Source organism: Typopeltis vanoorti, chromosome 3 (genome assembly GCF_054136105.1).
Source record: "Typopeltis vanoorti isolate ZY-2024b chromosome 3, IOZ_Tvanoo_1.0, whole genome shotgun sequence".
Classification (NCBI taxonomy): Eukaryota; Metazoa; Arthropoda; class Arachnida; order Uropygi; family Thelyphonidae; genus Typopeltis; species Typopeltis vanoorti.
Window position 1 is genome coordinate 63,939,811 of NC_143551.1, and position 24,387 is coordinate 63,964,197.

General features: G+C 35.7%; 1 protein-coding gene across 4 annotated transcripts in view; it reads right to left on the reverse strand.

Annotated features, from left to right (window-relative positions):
* Als2 (Amyotrophic lateral sclerosis 2) overlaps positions 1–24,387 on the reverse strand; it is a 550,533-nt gene that overhangs the window by 267,464 nt on the left and 258,682 nt on the right. For all 4 annotated transcript variants that reach the window (XM_090415655.1, XM_090415656.1, XM_090415654.1 and 1 more), the window contains exon 14: positions 7,691–7,849. In XM_090415655.1, the coding sequence (XP_090271781.1) occupies positions 7,691–7,849 (159 nt within the window). The remainder of the gene's footprint in view (positions 1–7,690; positions 7,850–24,387) is intronic.

Below are 24,387 nucleotides of genomic sequence, written 5' to 3' on the forward strand. Positions count from 1 at the left end.
CAGCAGCTTTAAAACATTCTCCAAACCACAACAAGTATGGCTGCATCAATTTACCAAAAATGTGGGAGACAGTCATATTAAGATCAAATTAATACTTGTTTTTTCTCTCTTTTTAGCGTTGGGAACTGTACAACGATCACGTGGGAATTTGGTCATAAACTGAAAGAGCGAAGAAAAACAAGTTTTAGTGGGAAAGAGAGAGTGGATTTATGAGATAGAGGAAGAAAGAACCAGAAGGAAATTGGAGAGAGAGAGTGTGGGAAGGTGTGAGATGTGATCTAACCTGGGATCGTACGACATAACAAAGATTTGGAAACTTGTTCTGATTTTAATGAATCTTACTTCGAACTCATATTTATTTATAGTTTCCTGTCACCTTGTAAAATAATTTACCCGAATGAAAGGATAATAATATGATCGAGATTTATCATAAGATAAGTTATTACGAGCAAGAAAATACATTTTCCAGTCTTAACAAATAAGTTATTGAACTCAGGGATACTATAACTTTTGTGTTGTCAATAGTGGAAGATTATCGAGTGCCTAGAAGTGTTGTAAGAGTTTTCCATAATGTGCAAGCTATGATGATCATACCGGTAAGAATATCTATTCTATAACTAACGTGTAATAGTGTTGCTTGTGTCCGGAGAACTTGGTCAAATTTCATGTTGCTGGAACCAGCTGGTCAAGCGTAAATGAGTGATATTATAAAACATTTTCCTTGTGAAACTAATGTGAGAAACTTCATTGAAGAATTAGTTCGTGTTTGAATGTGTTATCTCACAATGTATATGTAAATGCAAGACTGAGCCTTTTAAGAAGTATTTTAATCCTCTGCTAGATATTGATGATGCCAGCTAAGTGTTTGATAAAATTGAAGTTTGTGATTATTCTATGAGACTAAAAAGAATTACTTTTTAAGTATTTTGCTTAATATTGTTGTTATTTAAGGTGAAACTAAGTTGAAATCCTAACAGATGAGAATTGTGAAATCCTTATATGTTCTAGCAGTAAATGATGCACTCAGCTGAGTAGAATCTAAATACTTTATAGAATGCATAAATTATTATCTAATTGTATTGATCTTAATAGAGTTCTTGTTTCTTATGTAAAAATAATTTTGTGAGAGAATTAAATATCTTGTTTAACTAGATTCTTGTGCTTGCCTAAAATTTCAGTTTCATTGCATCGCTCATTAAAATATGAATCTTGCAAGAAACCCTATGTATAAGTAAGAAAATTTCGGCCTGTAGTAAGTTCATGTTGCTGTTGTGCTATTTGATGCTTGACTCCATCACAATAATTGTGAGATTTCAAACATAGAGTGGTGCAGTATAATAAAAATTTTCTTTATATTTGAATGTGGGGTCAACCAACAACTAGCAAATATAAGGTTGAATGAAAGACTAAACCAACACCAGTCTTGGGAGTGGACAATAGGGATTTTCCCCCAGTTTATCCTGGGGTTTTTCATCCCTCAAAGCAGGCAAACTGGCCTTGAGAACTCAACACCACAGGACAGCATACACCTGGGCATAGGGCTGACCACCTTATCCTGTGAACGGTTTGAGGTCCTATGATTAATAAACCCTCAATACCACAAGGTAAAAGAGGGTATAAAGAGGATGAAATAAACTATGATTCTTGGAAAATTTTTTCAACATGTAATCCATTTTTTTTTGCCCAGATGGGCCTGAAGGGAGCCTGTATAGTGATATGTAGGTGACGGTGCAATGCCATGATTTGCATAGGAGCTGGGTGAAGATTATATTACAGTATATTCAATGTTGCTCCCAAATTTGATGCAATTTCAACAACCATGATGAAAAGTTTGAGCAAAAAGAAAGACAATAGATATAGAAAAAGGCAAACCTTCCAGATTTATATCACAAATATGTGATCTTAGTTCCAATCTCAACAATGTTCATCATCATCTCCAATCTGCCAAACACACCACACTTTGGGTTTATCAAGTGCTACTAATTTCAGTTTGCCAAACTGCATTCTGCCCCTTTCTCTCAAAGGTGGCATTTGTGCATATGTTTACTCTGATACATCAATATTAATCAGATTTCAAATAATTTTACTTTCCTCATCTCCTTTGGTTAAAAAAAAATTCCACCTGCCTTATTTTATGAATTTCATTTGCCATCTCTTTGCCCCCCCTCCCCCCCCCCAGTGCAATCAACCTTTTTGAAAATTTTTGAGACCTGCAGTCCTTAGTTTTTAATGTTTGCAACTCCAACTGATTTTTCTCTTTCAACTGCACTGATCCAAAAAGGCATATGCTTTCACCAATTATCTCACAAAAATTGCTCACGTGCCTACCAGAATACAAGATAACACAAATAACTTCCAAATGCTATCTCTTTGTTACTAGTGTTAAAGGGATACTGTGGATATGTTTTTCACACTAAACTCAGCCAACAATCTGGTTCTCATTTCCATTTCAAGAAGCATCTGAATGCAGCTAGTGAATAAGAACTACTCTAAACTTGTGTTCCCACATTTTACTGTTATAGTAAGTGTTTTTCATTCAAATTAATCATTACAAAGAATCTTCACAGCATGTACTAAGGAGCCTATTACTTCTGCACAACCTGTAATGCACTACTTATAGTGCATTAAATCAGTTATCTTTCCAGTTAAAAATCAGCCACATGTAAGTGCTTGCTATACCTATCGTATAAAGCAAAGATGGCAGCAACAAAAGCCAATGACGAACAAGCACCCCATATCTCTGCAGTGCAGCATCAATCACCGACAAACTGCTGCAGCCATATAATTCATGAAACTGACAAAAAAAAAAGATATATTTTGCAAGTTCTGTTGCAATTGGTTACACACTTCCTGCACAATAATAGATGAATCAGTGCACAAGCTATTTATCGACCTTAACCAGCCCGTTTTCTGTTCCTCCCTTCTGTAAAACAGTTCCTGAACTTAGGCACCCGAGTCGAAAACCTCAAACAGCACATCAATATTATTAATGGAACTTTTTTTCTCCAAAATACGAGCACTTTTATTTATTTATTCATATGGGGGTTCCCTCGTTCCTTATCTGTCTCTTAGGACTGATTGAGCCCTCCTAATGATGGATTAAGTATGTACAGTAGGCCTTCCCCCCCGTATCCACGGGGATTTGGTTCCATCGTCTTCCGCAGATAGTAGCGAACCACTAGTGAGACCCAGATTTGTGCACATATATAGCAAAACTGAAGCAGGAAATTATTAGCACGTTGATTTAGTCTCACATGCTAGGACTGTAGGTTTAGTGAATGTGTTATGTAGTTAATATATAATATATACACTAAATTGTATGGCTAAATAAAGGGTTTTTTTTTTTTTTTTTTTTTTTATTAAATGAGGTAATTTCTAGACTACCACTTCACTCGTACTATCCAGGGATACTATTTACCATATTTGGGCACACATTCCATTACTCCTCAATAATAATATTACATTTTTATTTAAAATTATCATGAAACAATTTTTACGTCTTTAGAATCTACAAGGAGCAATGGAACGTGTGCCCAAATGCAGAAGAAAGCACTCCTGAGTAGTACAGGTGAAGTGGCAAACCAAAAAAATTGCCTCATTCAATAAAACTTCGTCTTTACACAAATAAAATTCAACCCACATAATAATTATGTAGAATGAAATGAGAAAATATGCTAATGAAAATGTAATTGTTAATAAAATCTTAACGTTTTTATTCTCATTAGGAGGAATCAAATGAAATCAGAACACCTCGTTGTGTTCAGCTATATATATTTATTCATCTTCCAAATCTTTGGCAGTTGGCTGCTTGTTTGCATACTGAGCAAATGATGTGAACAGCTGAAGATCATCGACAGTAGAAGCTTTGTTGATTTTTTTAAAAACATTGTTATTAAAAGCTACCATTTTTGTCTCTTCAATTTAGTAAACAGGTTCTGCAAAGGTTACAAAGCTTCTGTTATTGTGCAAGTAATTTTTATGCTGCGCTCCATCATTGAATTATAATTAATCCATTATCTGTTTCTTTAATGTTTGAGCCGTTCGAAATATCGTGGCAAATTTTTCAAGTCCATGCTGGTGGTTCTTGTTCACTTTCATTTTCATCGTCATCTTCTTCTGTAGAAGATTTGGCAATATCTTTCAACTCCTCATTAGTCAGCACCTCATGATGTCCATCTATGTAATCATTCAATTCTTCTTCTGTCATATCGTCAAATCCCTCTCCACCTATTTTCTGTGCTGTGTTAATTATCATTGTTATCTGCGAGTTAATATCAGGGCCATCTTCGGAATTATGAATGGCATCATCACTCCACAAATTCTTCCAGCATGCAGTTACCATCTCTGATTTCAATTCGTCCATTGTTCCCTTGATGAATACAATTGCATCTGCAATTGGGAATGATTTCCAGCATTCCATGATTCCAACATCAGCAGAATCCTCAACATTTGCATGAATCATATCGAAAACCTGCCGAGCATATGAGGCTTTGAAGCATCTAAATGCCATCTTGATCGAGTGACTGAAGCAACGAGGTCGTATTAGGTGGGAAGAAAACCACTTGAACATTTCATCTTCAGTGACCAGTAACTCAGGGTGCCCTGGAGCATTGTCTATTATCAATAAAACTTTAAATGGTAATCCTTCCCTCTCCAAGTAATTTTTCACCTCTGGAATAAAAATATTGATGGAACCATTCCGTAAATAACATGGTCGTAAACCACGCTTTCGTATTTGATTGCCAAGAAACAGGCAGACAACTTTTGTTTTTGTTTTTAAGGGCACACGGATTCTGTGCTCGGTAAACAAGACCACATTTAATTATATGACTAGTTGCATTGCCACAAAGTACCAGCATCAATCTGTCCTTAAATGCTTTAAAACCTGGCGCTTGCTTCACAGTTTTATGGATGTAGGTCTGTTGAGGCATTTTCTTCCAAACGAGGCTTGTTTCATCACAATTAAAAACTTGCTTAGGATGATAACCTTTCTCTGCAATAATTTTTTTAAATTCTGCTGGGAACAATGCAACAGCTTTCTCATCAGCCGATGCAGATTCTCTCAATTTTTATTTTTTTTAGATTAAACCTAGTTTTCAATCTATGCTACCAGCCCTTGCTTGCTGTAAATGACTTTTCTTCCTCTTCTGTTTCGTCTTGCGGCCGCATGTCCTCCACCCAGAAATTCAAGGCGTTCTCTGCCTCGAGTAATGCCTTATCATGCACTGCACCAGTAACTTTTGGCGATATGGGCACAATGGAAAGACTGGCAGGAATTTTTTCTTTGTTCTTCAACACTTCACGCATCAAAGATTAGTTTTTATTATAGATCTTGGCAACAGTTGCAATTGACTTTTTTCCTACTTCAATCATATTGGTAATCTTTGATTTTTCACTAATATTGAGCACTTCAGGTCTTCTCTTTGGTTTTGAAGCCATTTTTAAATTTTTCACAATTTATTTGCTTGAATTTAAACACAATTTTTAATTGCAATGATTGACAATTGACTGCGTTCTTCGACAAGTTGAGTAAAACTAAACACGAACAAACATGCACGTTTAAATCCATGTGCATAGCAAAACAAGCATATTTCGACAAGTTTTCAGCCTGTGCATGTTTCAACCGGCGCGGCGCATGACCTTTTCGCGTGCTTTTTTCGAACTGCAGATACGATGGGCCTACTGTATTTATGACTGTAAATCCATGCGTGTGTTTGTGACTGATTTGTCTGTTCTGATGGATGAAACACCCGAGTTTCCAGGTGAAAAAACCCTCTACCTCTGTATGAGATTGGCTAACTCATCTTTAGTCGAAGGAGAAGAAATAAAGGTTCCTCATGTCATGAATGGGAATTGAACCCCGGTATTGCCGACCAAAGGACTTTGTCTATACCAACTGAGCTACAGAGGCACTGGAAACTAAGCTCGAACTAACTGATGATCAGCGGCACAACGCAAGTTCACCCTTGCCCACAAATGAACTCCGTGACCTAATTGCATGAATGATAAATGACTCGAAAGAGGCCAAAAACAAAAAATTCAATGCCATTATTTTGAACTTTCCGATGGAATATCACCAAAAGAAGACATCAAATTAGCAGTAGAATGCAACATCGATTCTAAAAATATTATCAGGTGGCATAGTTTCTGATTCATAAATAAAAGAAAGGACGGAATGAACTTTCCATGCTTTGTAAAAGTAACTTGTGACATGCAGACAATATTTTTTGAACGATTGCTTCCTTTCTCACTGTTTTTTGTGAGCTTCATCAATATTAGACAAGACTAAAGAAAAAGAAGATAAGACCAAACTTCTTTTTTTTTTTTGATACCTTTCTTAAATGAAACGAGAGCAAGAAAGGAAACATATTTCAATATAATGTTAGAGAAAACAACTGGAGCAGAAAGTCTTCAAAATCTCGTCAAGTTAATAGCTTGTAATGAAAGAAACAATAAGGGAATTAAAGCATGATCAAAATATGAAAAAGTGGATACAATTAACAGAAAATTTAATCAAAATTTTTAGGTTTATTCAATCTCTAGTATGGTACAGTTTATTATGTATAAAGGACAAATATGGATAATGAAAAAAATAAATTAACAAATGATGAAATGCAGAATTGAAGAATTAAGGAAAGAAATTAAATTTAAATTTAAAAATTTAATTTAATTTTAAATTAAATAAAATTTAATGAAGTAGCATAGATGAAAGAATCATTAATACCGAGGAGTTAAAAAAGAAGCATGTATAAAATTAATAGGGGAAAAAATAAATACACAGTTAATGAAGAAAAAAGGGCCATCACAATAAAAACTGAATAGAATAAAATGTTCTATGAAGAAGTTTCAAATGAAGTACTAGAAAGAAAGACCCAGAGAAAGTAAGAAAAGAAAGCCAATATAGAAAGAGTTTACAGAAGGTAAAGGTTATGCATAAATTATTACTACACAGCCAACACCACAGAGTCTGAAGATGCATCACAGAAGGTCCACTATGCACATAATGCCAATCATGTTTTTTGTTGAACTCATTCACTGACAAAGTACCCGCATAATGACAATTTATTGCTTTAATTCACCACTTTCCGAGAGAGAGAGAGGGGAGGGGGACTCATCCTCATACTCTTGCTAACATTTTTACATTTCCAAAAGTGTGATCTCTTGTTCTCTCTCCCTCCTTGTCATGTACTGAAAAATTTCTTCATCCTAATAATAAATTAATTTTCAATTAACAAAACTACTTAGCCATTTATGTTTGTTATATCCTCTCTTTTTATGCCTAAAATAAACTGTAACCCACAAATTTTCAAATCTATCCTCTCCTCTCCATTACTTTCACATCCCCAAGAAACTTGCTCCATCAAATTTACACAGCAGTCCTGTGATAGTATCAGTTTTATAAAGAGGAATGGAATGATGCCTTCCTTATACTTGTCTGTGTGTGTTTAACAACCAAGAGATCCCTTATCATATCAAAAATATACAGGTTTTTGCAATATGTTCACTATTTCCAAATCCCTAGCCTAATTAAAATGAAATATTTATCAAATGTTATGCATTTGACACAAAAAGAAGCATCTGCTTTATGACAGAGCACTGAAAGAGATAAGCAAGATGTAACTAATAATATTACTTTACTTAAAGTTCATTTAAAAAAAAACAACTAAAGCATAAAATAATTACTACTTACCTTATTGTGCCTAATCCATTCATTTTACCATCCTTCCAAATACCTTCATAAACTATGCATTGGTCTGCAATGCCAGCAGTGTAAATCCCCTCTCCATTTTGCAGACTATGTTTAAATTTTCCTATATATTTACGACCATCTAGCCATGCCATTTCTCCTCTAAATAAGATACGTAATAATGTTTTATTGACATGTAAAAATTAGTCTACGAATGTTTATTTAGCTGGAAAAAAAAAGATATAAAATGGAGGGGTCAACAAAGTCTTTTTTTTAGCCTTTTTTTTTTTTTACTGGAAAAGTGAAACATAATATTTCTGTATCATATCACATTCCTTTCGAAGGTGACAAAGTGCAACATGGAGAAGATGGAATACCATGCAGCATGTGTCCATTGTTCTTCCAGGCAAAAATCATTTCAAGTATACATGGAGATATTAGCTATCTATATCAAAGAATACTCATCATAATAGACCATAGTAGATTATATCACATTAGCAGAAATAGTTTTGATATATTTAATTGTTCTGGCATAATGCAGTACCCACTTTAAATTCAACAGCAACCTTTTTCTAAAAGCAAGCAGCCTTTGAGGACTGCTCGATGTGATGGTATAGTGGAAAATGGGATTGAGAGAGCAAAAGTGACATGTTATAGAGTGCAAGTGATGTTCAAAAGAACACTGGTATGATAGATGCAAAGAATGAAGAGTTGGTCATAATGAAGGAGGTAGTGTGGCTATGTGTGGAGTGCAACACAGGATAATGCATGAGCTAGAGCAAATGCGCAAACATCAGGAGCATGGTTCAGCTGAGAACAGAAAGAGGTGCGAGACCAGAGAAAGGAATGCTTGACTAAGAGAGAAATAAAAATTAAGGAGAGTCTTCTACAGCATTTCTATTAAAAGAGGTGTGCTTGATGAGAAAGTGACAAAATCATGCTTCCTGGGTGCAAAGATTAATGATGCAAGACTATTAGAATGCAAAAAGACTGAAACGGGTGACTGTTTTGACTGGAATGAATGAATTGAAAGGAGATGATGAGTATGGAACGAGGGAGGACACGAAAGGGTTACTGAAGGTAGCAAACAGTGAGAGAGCTAATATAGCGAGTTTGTTAACATGGTATGACAACTGAAAAGGAAGGGCATGATAGTAAATGAGTCAAATACATAGGTTATGCAGGAGGAATGATGCAAAGTTCATGGCTGTGTAGAATGAGTTTGATGGACGAAAGGACTTATAAGGATAGTTTATATTTGAAGAGATCTGGTGTTTAGAATCTTAAGTTTTGAATGAAGTGAGACTGGATGTGCAAAATCAGTGAAACTAGAGGGCAGAAGCTGTTGAGTGATTACACGGATACCAGTGAGGCAGTTGAAGTTTGAGTGCAAATTGTGCATGCCAAAGTTGGTACAACTGGTAACAAGTCAGAATGAAATACTAAGTATAAAGCATAAGGACAGTGGTGTGCCTAGGGAATTATTGCACTGTGTGTGTGTGTGTGTGCTGATGTCAGGAGCATTTGGAACCATGCGAGGGGTCTTGGGCATTGGTTATTTCATTTTGGTCAGGATTACTGGCATTAGTGAGAGATGGCTGACAGATGATATAATTAAGGATCAAATTTGAAGGGTATAGTATTTTCAAGAAAGATAGAAAGAAAAGAATGGAAGGATATTGTTGATAATAGCAGATCTGCAAACAAATAGTAGGAGTTCAACTATAAACCAGTGAAAATAATGCATTTGAGGTTGTCTGGCATGAAACAGAGGCAAGCAGGACAAAATACACAGTTGGTTTCTATTATAGAACAGGGGATATGAAGAATGATACAGATAGCATGCATTGGCATATAAGTTCAATGAGGGGAGGATAGGTAATTATTATGAGGGAATTGAATTATGAGAACATACATTGGAATGAGGAAAAGACACATGGGAGGAAGGAGACTGAATTTATGTTACTAAGGAATGAATATCACAGCATGTCATGAAATGTACTAGAGAAGGGGTCTTCAATGCACGGCCCGCCGGCCATTTTGAAAAAATAACTACTTAACATTAAAATGTGATTAAATAAAAAATAATTTCAATGAAGGCCGTGGGCCACTAAGCTATACTGCGGTATTTAAAATTGTAAGTTGCTTTCCAGATTCACAAGGAAAGCTGTGCATTTGATACTTTACATAAAATCCTATAAAAATAAATATTAAATAGACATGCTTCTTCAGCCATCTTTATATGCGTTGTTAATTCCGTAAACTAATTACCAGTTATGTCTGACCAACGTATAAGCCTTGCTACTAGAACAGTGCCAAGTGGTACTTAAGTACTAGTACTAACATCACAGGTAGATGGCTGTAGCAGTAGCTCATTCGAGTGTGCTGTTTAGTGCCTTCCACATACATCTCGAAGATCCACGATACTTCGTTATTTTCATTCAGTCGTGAACAGTGTGATATTCATGTATAAGTGCACTCAGATTCGTCGTGTCAGCCATAGCCTATTGTGGTTTTATATTGCCAGACTTTTTTTCATTAGTGTGAGCCATATTCAGTAGATAATAACCATTACAAGGCAATTTTCTATATTTTTTGGGTTCACCTTCCATCACTATGGCATCTACGAGTAAAAAGCATAAATTAAGTGATTCTTGTTCAGTTTTTAATGAAAAGTGGACTAATTTGTACTTTTTTGTGCCGATCGACGATAAGCCAGTGTGTTTAATTTGTCGTGAGTCAGTGTCAGTATCAAAAGAATACAATATAAATCGACATTATGAGACAAAGTATGCATCCAATTTCAATCACCTTCAAGGGCAGCTTCATGTGAACAAAGTGAACCATCTCCAAATTGATTTAAAATGCCAGCAGGGTACGTTTAAAAGGCAGAGGGAAGAGAGCGAAGCGTTCGTCAAAGTAAATTATGTAATAGCTGAAAAAATTGCTAAAAAATCGCAAGCCTTCTTGGAAGGCGAGTTCGTGAAAGAGTGTCTCATCACTGCTGAGGATATTCTGTGCTTAAATAATAAGGAAGTGTTTAAAAAACTGAGTTTGTCTGGGGTAACTGTAGCACGATGTGTCGAAGAACTTACCAATGACATTGAAGGTACTTTAAAAAAACGGTCGTCCGAATTTACGTCATATTCACTTGCTTTAGATGAGAGCACAGATGTGAAGGATACAGCACAACTGGCTATCTTCGTCCATGGCATTGATCAACAATTCAACGTGATAGAAGTGCTAGCGCTCGTACCTATGAAGGGAACAACGAAAGGCACTGATATTCTTGAAACCGGCAAGAAAACGCTCCAGCGTTTTGACCTCAGCTTAAACAACTTCGAGGGTGTGGTTACTGATGGTGCCCCTGCTATGGCAGGAAAGAACGAAGGGTTTGTTGCACTGCTACAGAAAGAACTGGAACTAGAAGGAAAAGATTTCATCCGTTACCACTTTTTAATTCACCAAGAGAATTTGTGCACGAAAACTATTGAATTTGAGAATGTCATGAAAGTTATTGTGACTGTCATCAACATTATTAGGGCAAGAGGATTGAATCATCGCAATTCCAAGAGTTTTTGACCCAAGAATACTCTGCACATAGCAACTTCCAACATTGATGCCAACATCGACAAGCAGGTCAAAGAAAAACATTGCCAAGTTGCCATTGACATTGTAAAAAATGAATGTTTTATTCATTAAATTATTTTTTTTTGAGTATTGATTGTATTTACTTATCATGAACCTGACTTCTACTACGCTCTTAAAGCTGAGTTTGTTTATTTTTATAGGATTTTATGTCAAATATCAAATGCACAGCATTCCTTGTGAATCTGGAAAGCATCTTACAATTCTAAATACCGTGGTATAGCTTAGTGGCCTGCAGGCTTCATTGAAATTTTTAATGTGGCCCGTGCTGTCTGAAAGGTTGAAGACCCCTGTACTAGAGTTTTGGGAGTGCTAGATCTAGTAAATGCATCAGAGAATTTGTCCATAACCAAGATGACCACACAGCCACCAAATGGTGAATGTGTTCAAATGGTCTTGACATGAGAGATGGCAAAATGTGTGGAATTTTCAGTTAGCCTCCCTACTGGCCATGATGTATATATGTATGTATATATATATATATATATATATATACCTGCGTATATGTCTAGTTAAAAATAGATACAATGCATACTATCTGTTGAAAGAGCATGGATATGAAGTACCAGATGGCTGTCATCTCCATTACAAGGTGCAATAAACCTTCATGCTGAGGAGAAAGCATAACTAGATTAACTTGCTGTATACTGGATAACTTTTTTTTAAAATTTGGCTTCCATTCACAAAAGATTATTTATGAACCTATAGTACATTTGTACACACCAGGGTTAGGGGCCGATCTCGATTAAAATGGACTGATAACATAAAAAAATATGGACAAATTCCTCCTTTTCTCAACTGACATCAAGAACAAGAGACCAAGATGATTGGAGGAGGCTAACAAAGAATAACCTACCAGCCATGAATGACCCAACGGTCCATTTAGGACTACAGGAGAGAAGAAGTACATTTGTACTGTGAATGGATTAAGAATTTTGTTATTTTTTATTTTTACTGATTCTGTATTTTTCATTTATTTTTTGACCTGGTCTAGAGAACAAACATGGAACTTTTTTTTTTTTTTTCAAGGAACACATTTCAGGCCTCCAATAAGCAGAAAAGTGATCTCACACCAAGCAATGAAATCCATCTCGCACTCAAAATTGGAATCTTAGTTATATTAGATAGACTAAATACCTACAAATTTTCTTTTTACTTCTTTTATCTCATAATTTTTAATACCAAGACAAAATAAGAGATCCCTTCATACCATCTTCACTTAAATATTGTATCACCTTGGAAAACCAATATCATTATCAATTTTTTGCGCTAATTGTGTGCCTAAATCCGAATCTTAAAAAGGGGAAGGTGGGAAGGGCATATGTTCCATAAGTTTTGTTTATTTTATTTTATTTTTTTTATTCATGATCATAGTTTGAAAAACAATTTGCAGAGTATATGAAGGTCCACACTTATGACTTTGCTTTATGGAGAAGAATACAAAAATCTTTAATCATATCACAAAATGTATAATCTTTATAACATAATCTACAGTTCTTTGTGCTTCAAGTTTCTTGGTTTCCTAGAATTGCTCATTACAAACTGAAATAAATGATTATGAATAAATTATTGTGTATATATTTTCTGCTAGTTTAGATATTATATGGCAATTTTGGAGAAGCAATATTTTATTATTACAGGGAACTCCAAGGAGTCCTTAGACTCATCGAGGGAGGCCCTAAACATCATGTCAAGAACTATTCAGCATTCGCACAGTATCTATCATACTTTGCTTTGAACTCATTCACAGTAATGACACCCACAACAAACTCTGGCAGCTTATTCCACTCATTCACTACTCTCCAAGTAAAAAATCTAGTTCTAACACCCTTGTTAACTCCACTCTCGCTCAGTTTCCATGGATGGTCCCTAGTTCTCCCACCACCAGACTTGTTCTAAAAAATTTCCTCTGAATTAATCTTGTAAAAATCCCTCAGTAATTTGAATGTCTCAATTACATCACCCATTTTCTGCCTATCAGCCAATTTCTGTAACCCACAAATCCTCAACCTGTTCTTGTATGGCGCATTCCATAGACCAGATTTTTCTATATTTAATCATTATTCAAAAAATGTATAGGTGCATGCATCAAAATTTAGATCACTATATGTTCCTGAGAGAAACTTCAATACTGATGAAAGCCTTATGCCATTCAAAGAAAGACCATAATGTAAGCAGTATATTCCTCAAAAGAAATTAAGTATAGTGGTAAAATTTTTTATACTTTGTGAAGTGAAAAGCAGATCTTTGTGATTTCAAACATTATATGGGAAAGTAGACGTCAAGCATGATGAATATCTGGATCTTCCCTTATCAATGCAAGTAGCAATGCAGTTACTTGACCCTTTACTGGGGGGAAGGTTGCTGCATTATAATGGACAACTACTGTGTCCTAAACTCACCAATTTGCTTTTATAGCATCACACAAATAGTTACAGTACCATAACTGCAAAGAGGTGAGATATGCCTCCAGATCTGGCATGAAGAAAGTTATCAAAGGGGGAAATATGAGCTTATCAGCAAGGGAAAGTTTTTGCATACTATACTGGAAAGACAAAAAAGATGTTTTGCTGCTGTCTTCTTCCTTACAAATAACGATAGAGATGCCTGAATGTACTGATTCTAGTTGATCTTAAAGAAGAATTTTTTTTCAAGTTGTTTTTATAACACAGAATAATACACTGTTCTTTCCGTGTCCGGACAATTCATCGTGTGGAAAATTAAACATAGAAAAATTCATCGCACAAACTATTGATCGCTGAAAATGTTATTCGCTAGAAAATTGAAATGATATTGCATCGATACCGATATATGAAAAGTAAATGCACCGCAAGATAAATTTCACAATATATAATTTTATTATGTATCTATGTATTAGTCCGCGTGGCTGGTTGCTTCACAACCATATGCCTGGGAAAGGAGTGTCCTGGGTTCGATTTCCCATCGCTGACAGGATCTTTCTCAGACATAGCCAAGTTAAACGGTCTTGGGCAAGGACTGCAGGGTTTTTCTCCCCAGTTTATATGGGATTTTTCCTCCCGCAAGCAGGCAATCTGGCCTTGAGAAGGTAATGCTTCTACAGACATAGGATACACTGGGAGGCATAGGCCAACCACCTTATCCTCGTATAACGGTTGTGGTTATAAGGAATAGAAACCCTTGACACCATAAAGGTAAAAGAGGGAAAGATCTATGTATTATTTATTTAGATTTTCATAATATTTTTTATTCTTATACAGTGAAAGTAATATTTTATTGATTGGTTAGTTTTCTCATTTCTGTTTCGTCTTAAAATGGTATAAATATTCTTTCTTACTTTGATATTACAGATTCTGTTGATGGAATATTAATATTTACAAAATTATAACCATAACTGTTATATGAGAATAAGGTGGTTGGCCCTATGCCTCCCATGTCTATGCACCTATGTCTGGCATGAAAACTGATGCTTCTCAGGGCTGGTTTGCTGTTTGCTTGCTTGTGGGAGGAAAAACCCCCACATAAACTGGGAAGAAAAACCCTGCAGTCCTCGTCCAAGACCGGCTAACTTGGCTATGTCTGAGAAAGATCCTACACTTTCATGTTGGCGACGGGAATTGAACCCAGGACACTCCTTTCCCAGGCATATGGTTGTGAAGCAACCAGCCACTCAGCTAACCGTGCGGACTAATATATAGATACATAATAAAATTATATTTTGTGAAATTTATCTTTCACGGCATTTACTTTACACACACACACACACACACACACACACACACACACACATCAATGCAATTCATTTTTTAGCGAATAACATTTTCAGCGATCAATAGTTCACGCGATGAATTTTCTTCATGACGAATTGTCCATGAACCATTCTTTCAAAGTAATTAACAGTACATTTTTGAGAGAATAAAATAAAAATAGGGAGAAAGCATCAGGACACTTATGCCTTCTAGGTGCAAACACTTTTTTTTTTCTTATGCCACAACCTGAAATATTTGGAAATCTATAATACATTAAATACTACTTGTGGGATATAATTAACATCAGAGATAAGACTAGACATGTTTTATTCAAGCCTCCAATAATCTGGGTGATGATGGTCTTGCCCTATGCTATTTACAGCATAAAATTCATCTACCACCTAAACATTTTCATAAGCATTCGTGGCAGTATGGGGATTCTAATGTGCAGCTAATTAGTAACATAGCAGCAATGCCATCCAGTTGGCTACCCAAGCTTAGTTGTCTCAATCAGAAAAATGACAGACGACTAAGACCATGATTTTGTTTTCATTGGAATTATGGCAGAAGCAACTATGAGGTAAGTGCATTGTGTCTGATATTTTTCAGCTACTTTGCCTATTTTGGATGATGAAAAATGCAACTTTCTGGTAAGAAAAAACCATCATCTCAATAAGAAACTACCAACTTATCTTCTGTTAAAAAAGCTCTGATGGAGGTTCTCATAGTAGTACCATTAAACAGGTTTCAAACCCAAGTTTTTTAATCGAAGAAAACTGTTGCTCTCTCTCTCTCTCTCTCTCTCTCCCTCCTCACATCTGCGTTAGAGGCATACACTAGAGACCACATTATATATCTGTGAAGTGAATGTTCACTGCCTGGTTTCTTCTCTTCTCTTTTTTTTTTAGAAATGGCATTTATAAAAAATAATTTCATGGTCATTGTAGCTTCCAGGACAAATTTTTCTGAAAGAGCTGCAAAATCCTCAGTTTTCCACAACTATGAAATGTAAAAGTAATACCTGGAAGAGTTCCCATTGTTTGTCCAAGAGCATGCACCAAATCTCAAGTTTTATATTACTTGAAAGGAAAAACAAGAAATATTATTATTATTAAGTGACAAGTTCAAGGACTCATTGTGAAAGGGCAGTCCACTACACACATCTCTCCTACTATCCAATTCTCCAAGTACACAAAAAAACGACACTACTACCATCAACAACAGTCTCTTTTTTTTTGTCTATAAATTACATGTGTTCTCATGGCTGATTTTCCTGTACATAGGAAAAACCCTGCTACTGCTGGATGAGATCAGCTAACTCATTGAAAAAGTTCTTATAAAAATTCCTCTTGTTAACAAGAATCAAACTTGGGCATTTTCCAATCGAAGGGTGCAGCATACCATCATTCTTCTCACCAGAATTTACACATTATGTAGAATGAGAGTGACCTTGAAATGTGTCCAGCTTAGGGGCAAAAGAATAAAACAAAAGCATGGTTTGTTCTTTTACCACTTTTCTCCAATTGCATTCAGTGATTCAGTGGTGCACAACTGAAGTTATATTTCTTGTGTTATTGCATATGCAACGGATGAGTCTTTTACAAGTTTGCTGAAGCATGTGAAACAGTGTGAAATTGATGTTTTTGATGCACAAAAATATGTGTTACTGAATTTCATTGATGATAAGATATTTATGGCAATGTGATGGCAAATATGAGTAGCGTATCAATGAACATAAAAACATGAAACTACGGTACATTAATGACTGATCACAAATTGGCCATTTAACTACTCAGCTTTCTGCTTATGGGAAGAAATTATTAGTTTTTTCCCATAAGCAGAAAGCTGAGCAGTTAATCAGAGAATAATTTGGAGAATACTATTAATTTTCTTCTTTGTAACACTGAATAATGTCTGGCTTCCTTACATGGCATTAAAGTATTCTCAAACATGGGCATTAATAATGGCTACTACTAGCTACCTTTGGCATTGCCTTTTCTACACACTGGTCTAAGTATGAATTAACCAGATTACCTGAGCATGTGCAATGAACTCAGCACAGTCATTTCAGGCACAAATGAATTTAGTGTTTACTGAATTTTCAGGAACCAGTGTTCTGATGTTTCAATATGATTTAATGCTATATGTATTCTTCAGATTTTTAAATTCAATACCAAATGCATTAATCAATGCAGTAATTGGGAAAATTCAAAAAGCAAAACTAAAAACCTAAAAAATATGAATTTATTTCTTGAGAAGGCAGTTGCTTGTTTTGTTTGATGATTTATGGTGCAAGGATGGCTGTGGTCATACAATGCCAGTAAATGATCATAGCAATGTACAAGTTAAAATATAGTAAAAATGGCATAAATGGATAAAGATAAGAATGTAAATAAATGTAGTTCTTAAAAGAAAGGTGTACAAAGAACAAATATAAAAAAAGATGGATAAAAACCAAATGTAAAAAAATGACCTTCGAAAAAAAAAGTAAGAAGTTCATAGAACAAAAAAAAACAACAACAGAATATTAAAAGGGTATTATATACAAGAAAAAACACTGTATAAATAAAAATAATGTAAACTCAATTCCATGATAAATATGCAGTAAATGATATTAACTGTTCATAAAAATTTAAAAACAAAAGAAACATTTGTTAAGTTTGCAGCTCACATTACAGCTAAAATAATGACTACACTCATTCATGAATGAGGGTAGTCAATTAACATATGACTTACAAAACATACACACAGACATGTCATCACTCCTCAATAGGAAGGAGTGTGTAAGCTGACCTATGTGAAACCAAGCAAGAAAAATTTCCTCTGTTCAAACTCTGTGTACCATGCTATAATTTAATTTCTGGCTTAATTTGGTACAGCTTATTACTGGTCTCTCTCTCTCTCTCTCTCTCTCTCTATATATATATATATATTCCAAGATAACTGTCACTGAGATAAAAGTTTGTGCCTGATAATCTGTGGGTAATCAATGTAGGGCAAGCAGATGGCAGAAGCTTGGGAAATGAGCTGACCTAGTTGGAGTATTTGTATCCTCGTTTCCCTTGATCCAGACATGGCTTGGAATCCAAAAGAAGCATTTATTTAAGTATATGCTTCCATAACAAAAAGGTGTTGGATTTGAGCGAGTCTTGGATATTCCTGTAGCACTAGATTTTTTATTGCCAAAAGAAAACTTGGGGTCTGAATCTATTATGCACCTTTGGAAGCAATACAGTTAGATGTATTTTAAGGCAAGCTCTATTTCGTACAGCTCAGCTGTAAAAGTTGTTACTTTAGTGGAATTTGTGCAGATATAATGCTGTCAGGAAAGACAATAGAATATTCTACCAGAGCTCCAATTTTGAACTGTCTGTGAAGACAGGAAAAAATTTAGCGCATTCCATTCTGTATGCCTGAAACAGCTGTTGGTAGACAACAGGAAGGGTGGAATATTTTGGTAGCTTACAGAAAGAAAAGCTGCATGGTGGCAATGTACAGGCTAGGGATTGGGGGTATGCAGTGGTGCACCTGGGGGGGTGAGGGCTGTCCCCCAAAAGAAAAAGATAAAAACACTAGAAAATTTTCCAAAAATCTTTTCCTAATTAAAATTCATTTTTTATTTATGTTGTGTCATGTCTTCTATTTCTATACTACTTATGAATTAGCAGTCACATAAGGTGAGAATACCCATAGCTCTCGGGAATCACGGCTGCTGTGAACGTAAGGCAAACAAAGTAGTGCTTGGGCAGACTGAGTGCTACTTCATATGCCAGAGCTGGGCAAGAGGAGATCATGGTATCATGTATTGGTGATCACTGCAGATGCTCAGTCATAGGTTGTATGCAATGTGTAGCGTGTATTCTCAAATCGTCTACTCAACTGCCCCCCCCCCCTTCAAAGATTAAATCTTGAGTGCTGGGACCTCCCCAAGATTAAATCTTGAAGATGCCACTGGAGGTATGCGCATGAATATCATGGTGATGTATTTAGTGGCATCTGGCTATGTTGTCTATCCCAATATCTAGATCTTGTAAGGGAACCAAAGGGATTTTATGGCAATCTCAAGTATAGTATAGATTCCCCTATCATGAATGAAAAAAGTTTAGCATGTGGGGATGGTCTAGCAGGAATATTATTATATCAACTCTCCTAGAGTCAAAGACTCATCTGATAAAAGTGATAAAGGTGGCTCCATTTGCCTTAATGTATAGGCTGGGATAGCTGAAGTTCAAAATGCTCTAGTTGCAATTCTGATGGCTTGATGGTGAACAGGGTTTAGCCATTGCTGGATACTCTCCCTGGCAGAAGCACAGACTTAGGACCCATAATCAAGTTTTGATGTTATCAATGTTCTATGCAAAAGAAAGAATATCTATCAGCATTCCAACAGATGGCTCATAAGATGTGAAGGATCTTCATTCCTTTAGGGCACTTATCTCAATTGTTTTATATGAGGGAGAAGGTAAGTTTATTGTCAATATGTACCCCATTTTTTGTTTGTTTTAGGGTTTAATAGCACAAGGACATTATGGTCATGATGCACCAGAACACATGTATTAATTAATAAGGAGCATATATAGGTCTAAAATCAATATATAAAAATTTAAATAATAACAACAATCACATACAAACTTTTTTTAAAGTTATAATATGTAATAAAGTTAAACAGCATAAAATCTCTGCCAAAAATCAAATATAAAAGCTGGGTATAAAACTGATGTAAAAAGAAGTATAAAAATTATTAAAATTCATATTTCACTCACAAAAACCACTTTTCTAAGAGCATATTTACAAACGAGTATATAATTTATATGAGACGGTAAAGATTAATACACTATAAACATTTAAAAACTAGGATGACAGCCTATGAGTCTGATAAAGTCTGCCCTAAGTGTACACGAGGGTGGTCTGAAAAGTTCTTGGCCTCAACCATAGATGGCAACACTATCGGCAAGATTTTTTTTCTAAGTTGGTACATCTATCGTCCATGTGAAATTACAAGTCATTCTATGAAGTAGTTTGTTTTACACAGCTGTCTGAAGCAAAAATGTTGTCTGTATCCCATGAGATGGATAAAATTGAGTATCGTGAGGTCATAAAATTCTTAGTAAAAGAAGATTTAACACCAAAAGAAATTCATTCAAAGTTCATAGAAATTTATGGGCACTCTTCTCCTTCATTTCTGACAATTAAGAAACGGGCTGCCGGGTTTAAACGTAGTTGTACCAGCCTTGAAGATGATCCACGTGAAGGACATCCAAAAAGTGTAACACCAGAAATCGTTGATCGAGTACACGATATGGTATTGGATGACCGGCGAGTTAAAGTGAGTGAAATTGCTGAGACTATACGCATTTCAAAAGAACAGGTAGGATATATTTTGCATGACCAATTGCAAATGAAAAAGCTTTGTGTAAGATGGGTGCCGTGCTTGCTCACAGCAGATAAAAAAACGAACTCGCATGAAAATCTCTGAACAGTGCTTGGAGCGTTTTAGCAAGAATAAAACTGATTTTGTGAGTCGATTTATTACTATGGATGAGACTTGGATTCACCATTACACACCAGAATCCAAACGGCAGTCAAAACAGTGGACAGAAGCCATCAACAGGAAAGGTCATGGCATCACTGTTTTGGGATGCTAAAGGCATTTTGTTTATTAATTATCTTGAAAAGGGTGAAACAATAACCGGGAAATATTATTTCAATCTTTTAATCGGACTAGACATAAAAATTCGTGAGAAAAGACCCAGTTTGCAGAAGAAAAAAATCATCTTTCATCAGGACAGTGCACCTGCCCACAAAGGTTTTTTGGCAATGAGCAAATTAAGAGATCTTCACTATGAATTGTTGGAACATCCACCATATTCCCCAGATTTAGCTCCCTCTGACTTTCATCTCTTCCCAAAAATAAAACTCTTCCTTGTTGATCAGCGTTTTTCTTCGAATCAAGAGGTGATTGAAGCTGTAGAGGGGTATTTTGTAGATCTTACTGAGAACCACTACAAAAAAGAGATAATTGTTTCAGAGTATCACTGGAATAAATATATTAGTCTTCATCATCATCATCATGAATCATGGGCTCACTGCCCATCGATGTCTGATGCCTGTTTCACTATCTTCTTCCACCTTTCTTTGTCCAGTTCACAGTGTCGCAGTTTTTGTACACCCATTCCACACCAGTCTTTTATATCGTCTATCCATTCTCAGTATGGTCTACCTCTTCTGTTTAAACCATCCAAAATACCAAACATAAATGTCTTTATCTTCCGGTCCTCACTCATTCTACAGATGTGTCCAAATAATTGCAGCTTCTGTTTTATAATCTTCTGCATTAGATTCTGTTTTGGTTGTATCTTCTGATAGAGCTCTTCATTGGTGATTTTCTGTACCCATCCTATTCTTAGAATCTTCCTGTAACAAGTTCTTTCAAATGACAAAATTCTTTTTCGCGATTCCTTATTTATTACCCATATTAGTCTTAAGGGAGATTATGTTGAAAAATAAAAATAATTTTGAAATTATAAATTCGTTTTTTTCTTTGTTATGCTGAGAACATTTCAGACCACCCTTAAGGTCCAGACAGATTATAAAAGTGGCTAAAAGGATGGTGCTCAATGGCATAAAGAGAGTAGTTGAATAAAATATGTGATGGATAGTCCAGCATCACAAACTCACACACAGGAACGTCATCACTCCTCAATAGGAAGGAGTGCACAAGATGACTATGATGTAAGCAGAGCTGAGCAAGAACAACTTCCTCAATTCAATCCCTGCACAAGCTATACTGCCATAATTTAATTTCAGGCTTAAATGTGGTAGAGATTATTATAAGTCCATTTGTTCCAAAACAACTCCCACTAGGATAGAAGTTTTGTCTGATAATCTGTTGTTGGAAATCAGTATAGTACAGCAGGTAATGAGTGCTCGAGAAACGAGCTGACCTAGCTACATTATCTGCTGCCGTATTTCCCTTAATCTCAGCATGGCTAGGAATCTAACTGAAATAACTGAAAGAGGAATTGTTGGATTCAAGAGAGAGCATTGGATGTTGCTGTAACTCTAGACTTCTTACTGCTTGAAGAGAACTGAGAGTCTGAATATATTATGCACCTTTGGTAGTGATGGAATCTAATGTAGTATAGTTCAAGCTCTTTCGCAATTTTGAGCAGTCTGTGTATACAGACATCAAATCAGAGTATTTCTATGAGCTTCAAAGAGCTGCTGGTGAATGATAACAGAGAAGAAAAATTCAGTAGCCTTCCGAAAGAAAAGCTACATGCCAGCATGTATGATTGCCATGGCAGCAGCGTGTTTGTTGGTGTCTGAGCTATGTTGTCTTTGACAATCTCTAGAACTTGTAAGAACTTTTATTCATAAACCAAAGAGTTTTTATTTATAACTGACTGTCTTAAGTGTTGTAAAGATTTTCAACTCGTGGAAGAAATTAGTTGGCCATGTGAAATGGTCTGCAGGGATTTTATTTTTGTTGCATATAACAGACACAGTTGTTGGCATTAAAACATGTTTCATTTGCCTCAACAAACACACTAGGAATAGCAATAGGTGATGTTCAAAATGCACTAGTTGCAATTCTGATGGCTTGATGGTGAATAGGGTCTAGTCATTGCAGGGTACTCTCCTTAGTAGAAGCACAGACTTGGGGCCCATAATCAAGTTCTGATCAAGTTCAATGTCCTGTACAAACAAAGCAAAAAATATCTGTCAACACTCCAATGGGTGTAAAGATAGAATACATAGAATGTTCATTGTTTTACGGCACTTGTCTCATAACTGACAAGGGAGAAAACTTAGGTCTGTTGTCGAATATGAGTCCCAAAAATTTGTCTTCTGGTGCAACTGGAATAAGTGATGATCAGTCAGATTAGTCAGATTTCTGGGTCAGGATGAAGAACACATCTGTGGCTAAAGTGCACACAGACAATCTTCTTCTTCTGTCAAGTCTGAACCCACCCATTTGCAAGTAGCCATTCTAACAGATGGTAAAGGCTTCCTTCTTTCTGTCTTTCTATAACCCTCATATTACATGAATGACAGAAGATGGTAAAATCATCCACATAGAGGGCATTACTAACTGTTAGAGAAAGTTGTTTTGCTATTGAGATAACATTGAATGCAAAAAGCGTGACGCTAAAATTGAGCCTTGTGGGACTCCCTCCTGTTTTTTCATACGGTTGGGGGGGGAGAGCAGTTCATGGTCAGACTTGGTTAGATAAGAGGTTCTTGATGAAAAGAAAACTAATACTAAATGTCATGTTTTAAACAAAAGAATCTCTAATAGATACCTCCAGTGTTGGACTAGCTGATAAGTAGTGGAATGATATTTTCAAAAGCCAGACTGTGTTCTGGAAAAAAGGTTATTTCTCTCTAGAAACCATAAAAGATGAAAGTTAACCATTTTTTCCCATGAATTGAGCACAAGCAGCTGATCAGAGTAATTGGATGGTAATTATGTAGTGATTTTTGGATCCTTCCCTGGCTTAGAAAAAGCAATTATAATTGCTTTTTGCCAGTATCTAGAAATATGTTCTCACAGAGAATTCTGTTATAAAGGGACAACAGATGTTTTAGCATCTCATAATGAATATTATTTGGTCCAACAGCAATTCAATAGCATTTATGCAAAGGAACTTTCATTTCTTCTTTGGTAAACAGCCTGTTATTTCTTCTGTGCTGTTGGAAGAAAATTGAATTTGTTGTTTTCCTACTTTGCTTTTTTGGGTAAGGAACTTGAGGGGATGATATGAAGATGTTGCTGATTTTTTTTTTTTTTTTTGCAAAAGCCTTCCTGAGTGTTTTGGCCATTGCTGTTGGATTGGCAACTAGGTGGAGAGCTTGTAGACATCTGCCTTTCATTTTCCAGATTTTTTTTCCATATTTCTTTGTTGGTGGATCTTGATATAGAAGTATATTGAATCAAGGATTCCTTCTAGCTCTATCTTACTAGAACTCGAGCATGTTTGAATGGTGATTGCTGTGCAATCACCAATCACCGAGTGATGTGCAGTCATTAGGCAACTCATATATATACTCTATATATGAGTTGCCCAGTCCGGAAGATACTTCAGGCACAAACTTTGTTTGCTTACATTTGAATAAAGGATTAAACCAAGAATATAATTTCTTGGCATCTTTAATTTATAGTATAACCAAGTGAAAAAACTTTCACTGCCTCACGGCAGATGATTTCAAATTCACTGCCGCATGAAATACCGTTATTAAATATCTCTGTAATTCTCACATTCAGTTTTATTTCCCTTTTTATAATGGTTACATGACCTTCTGACATGGCCTTCTGAATAA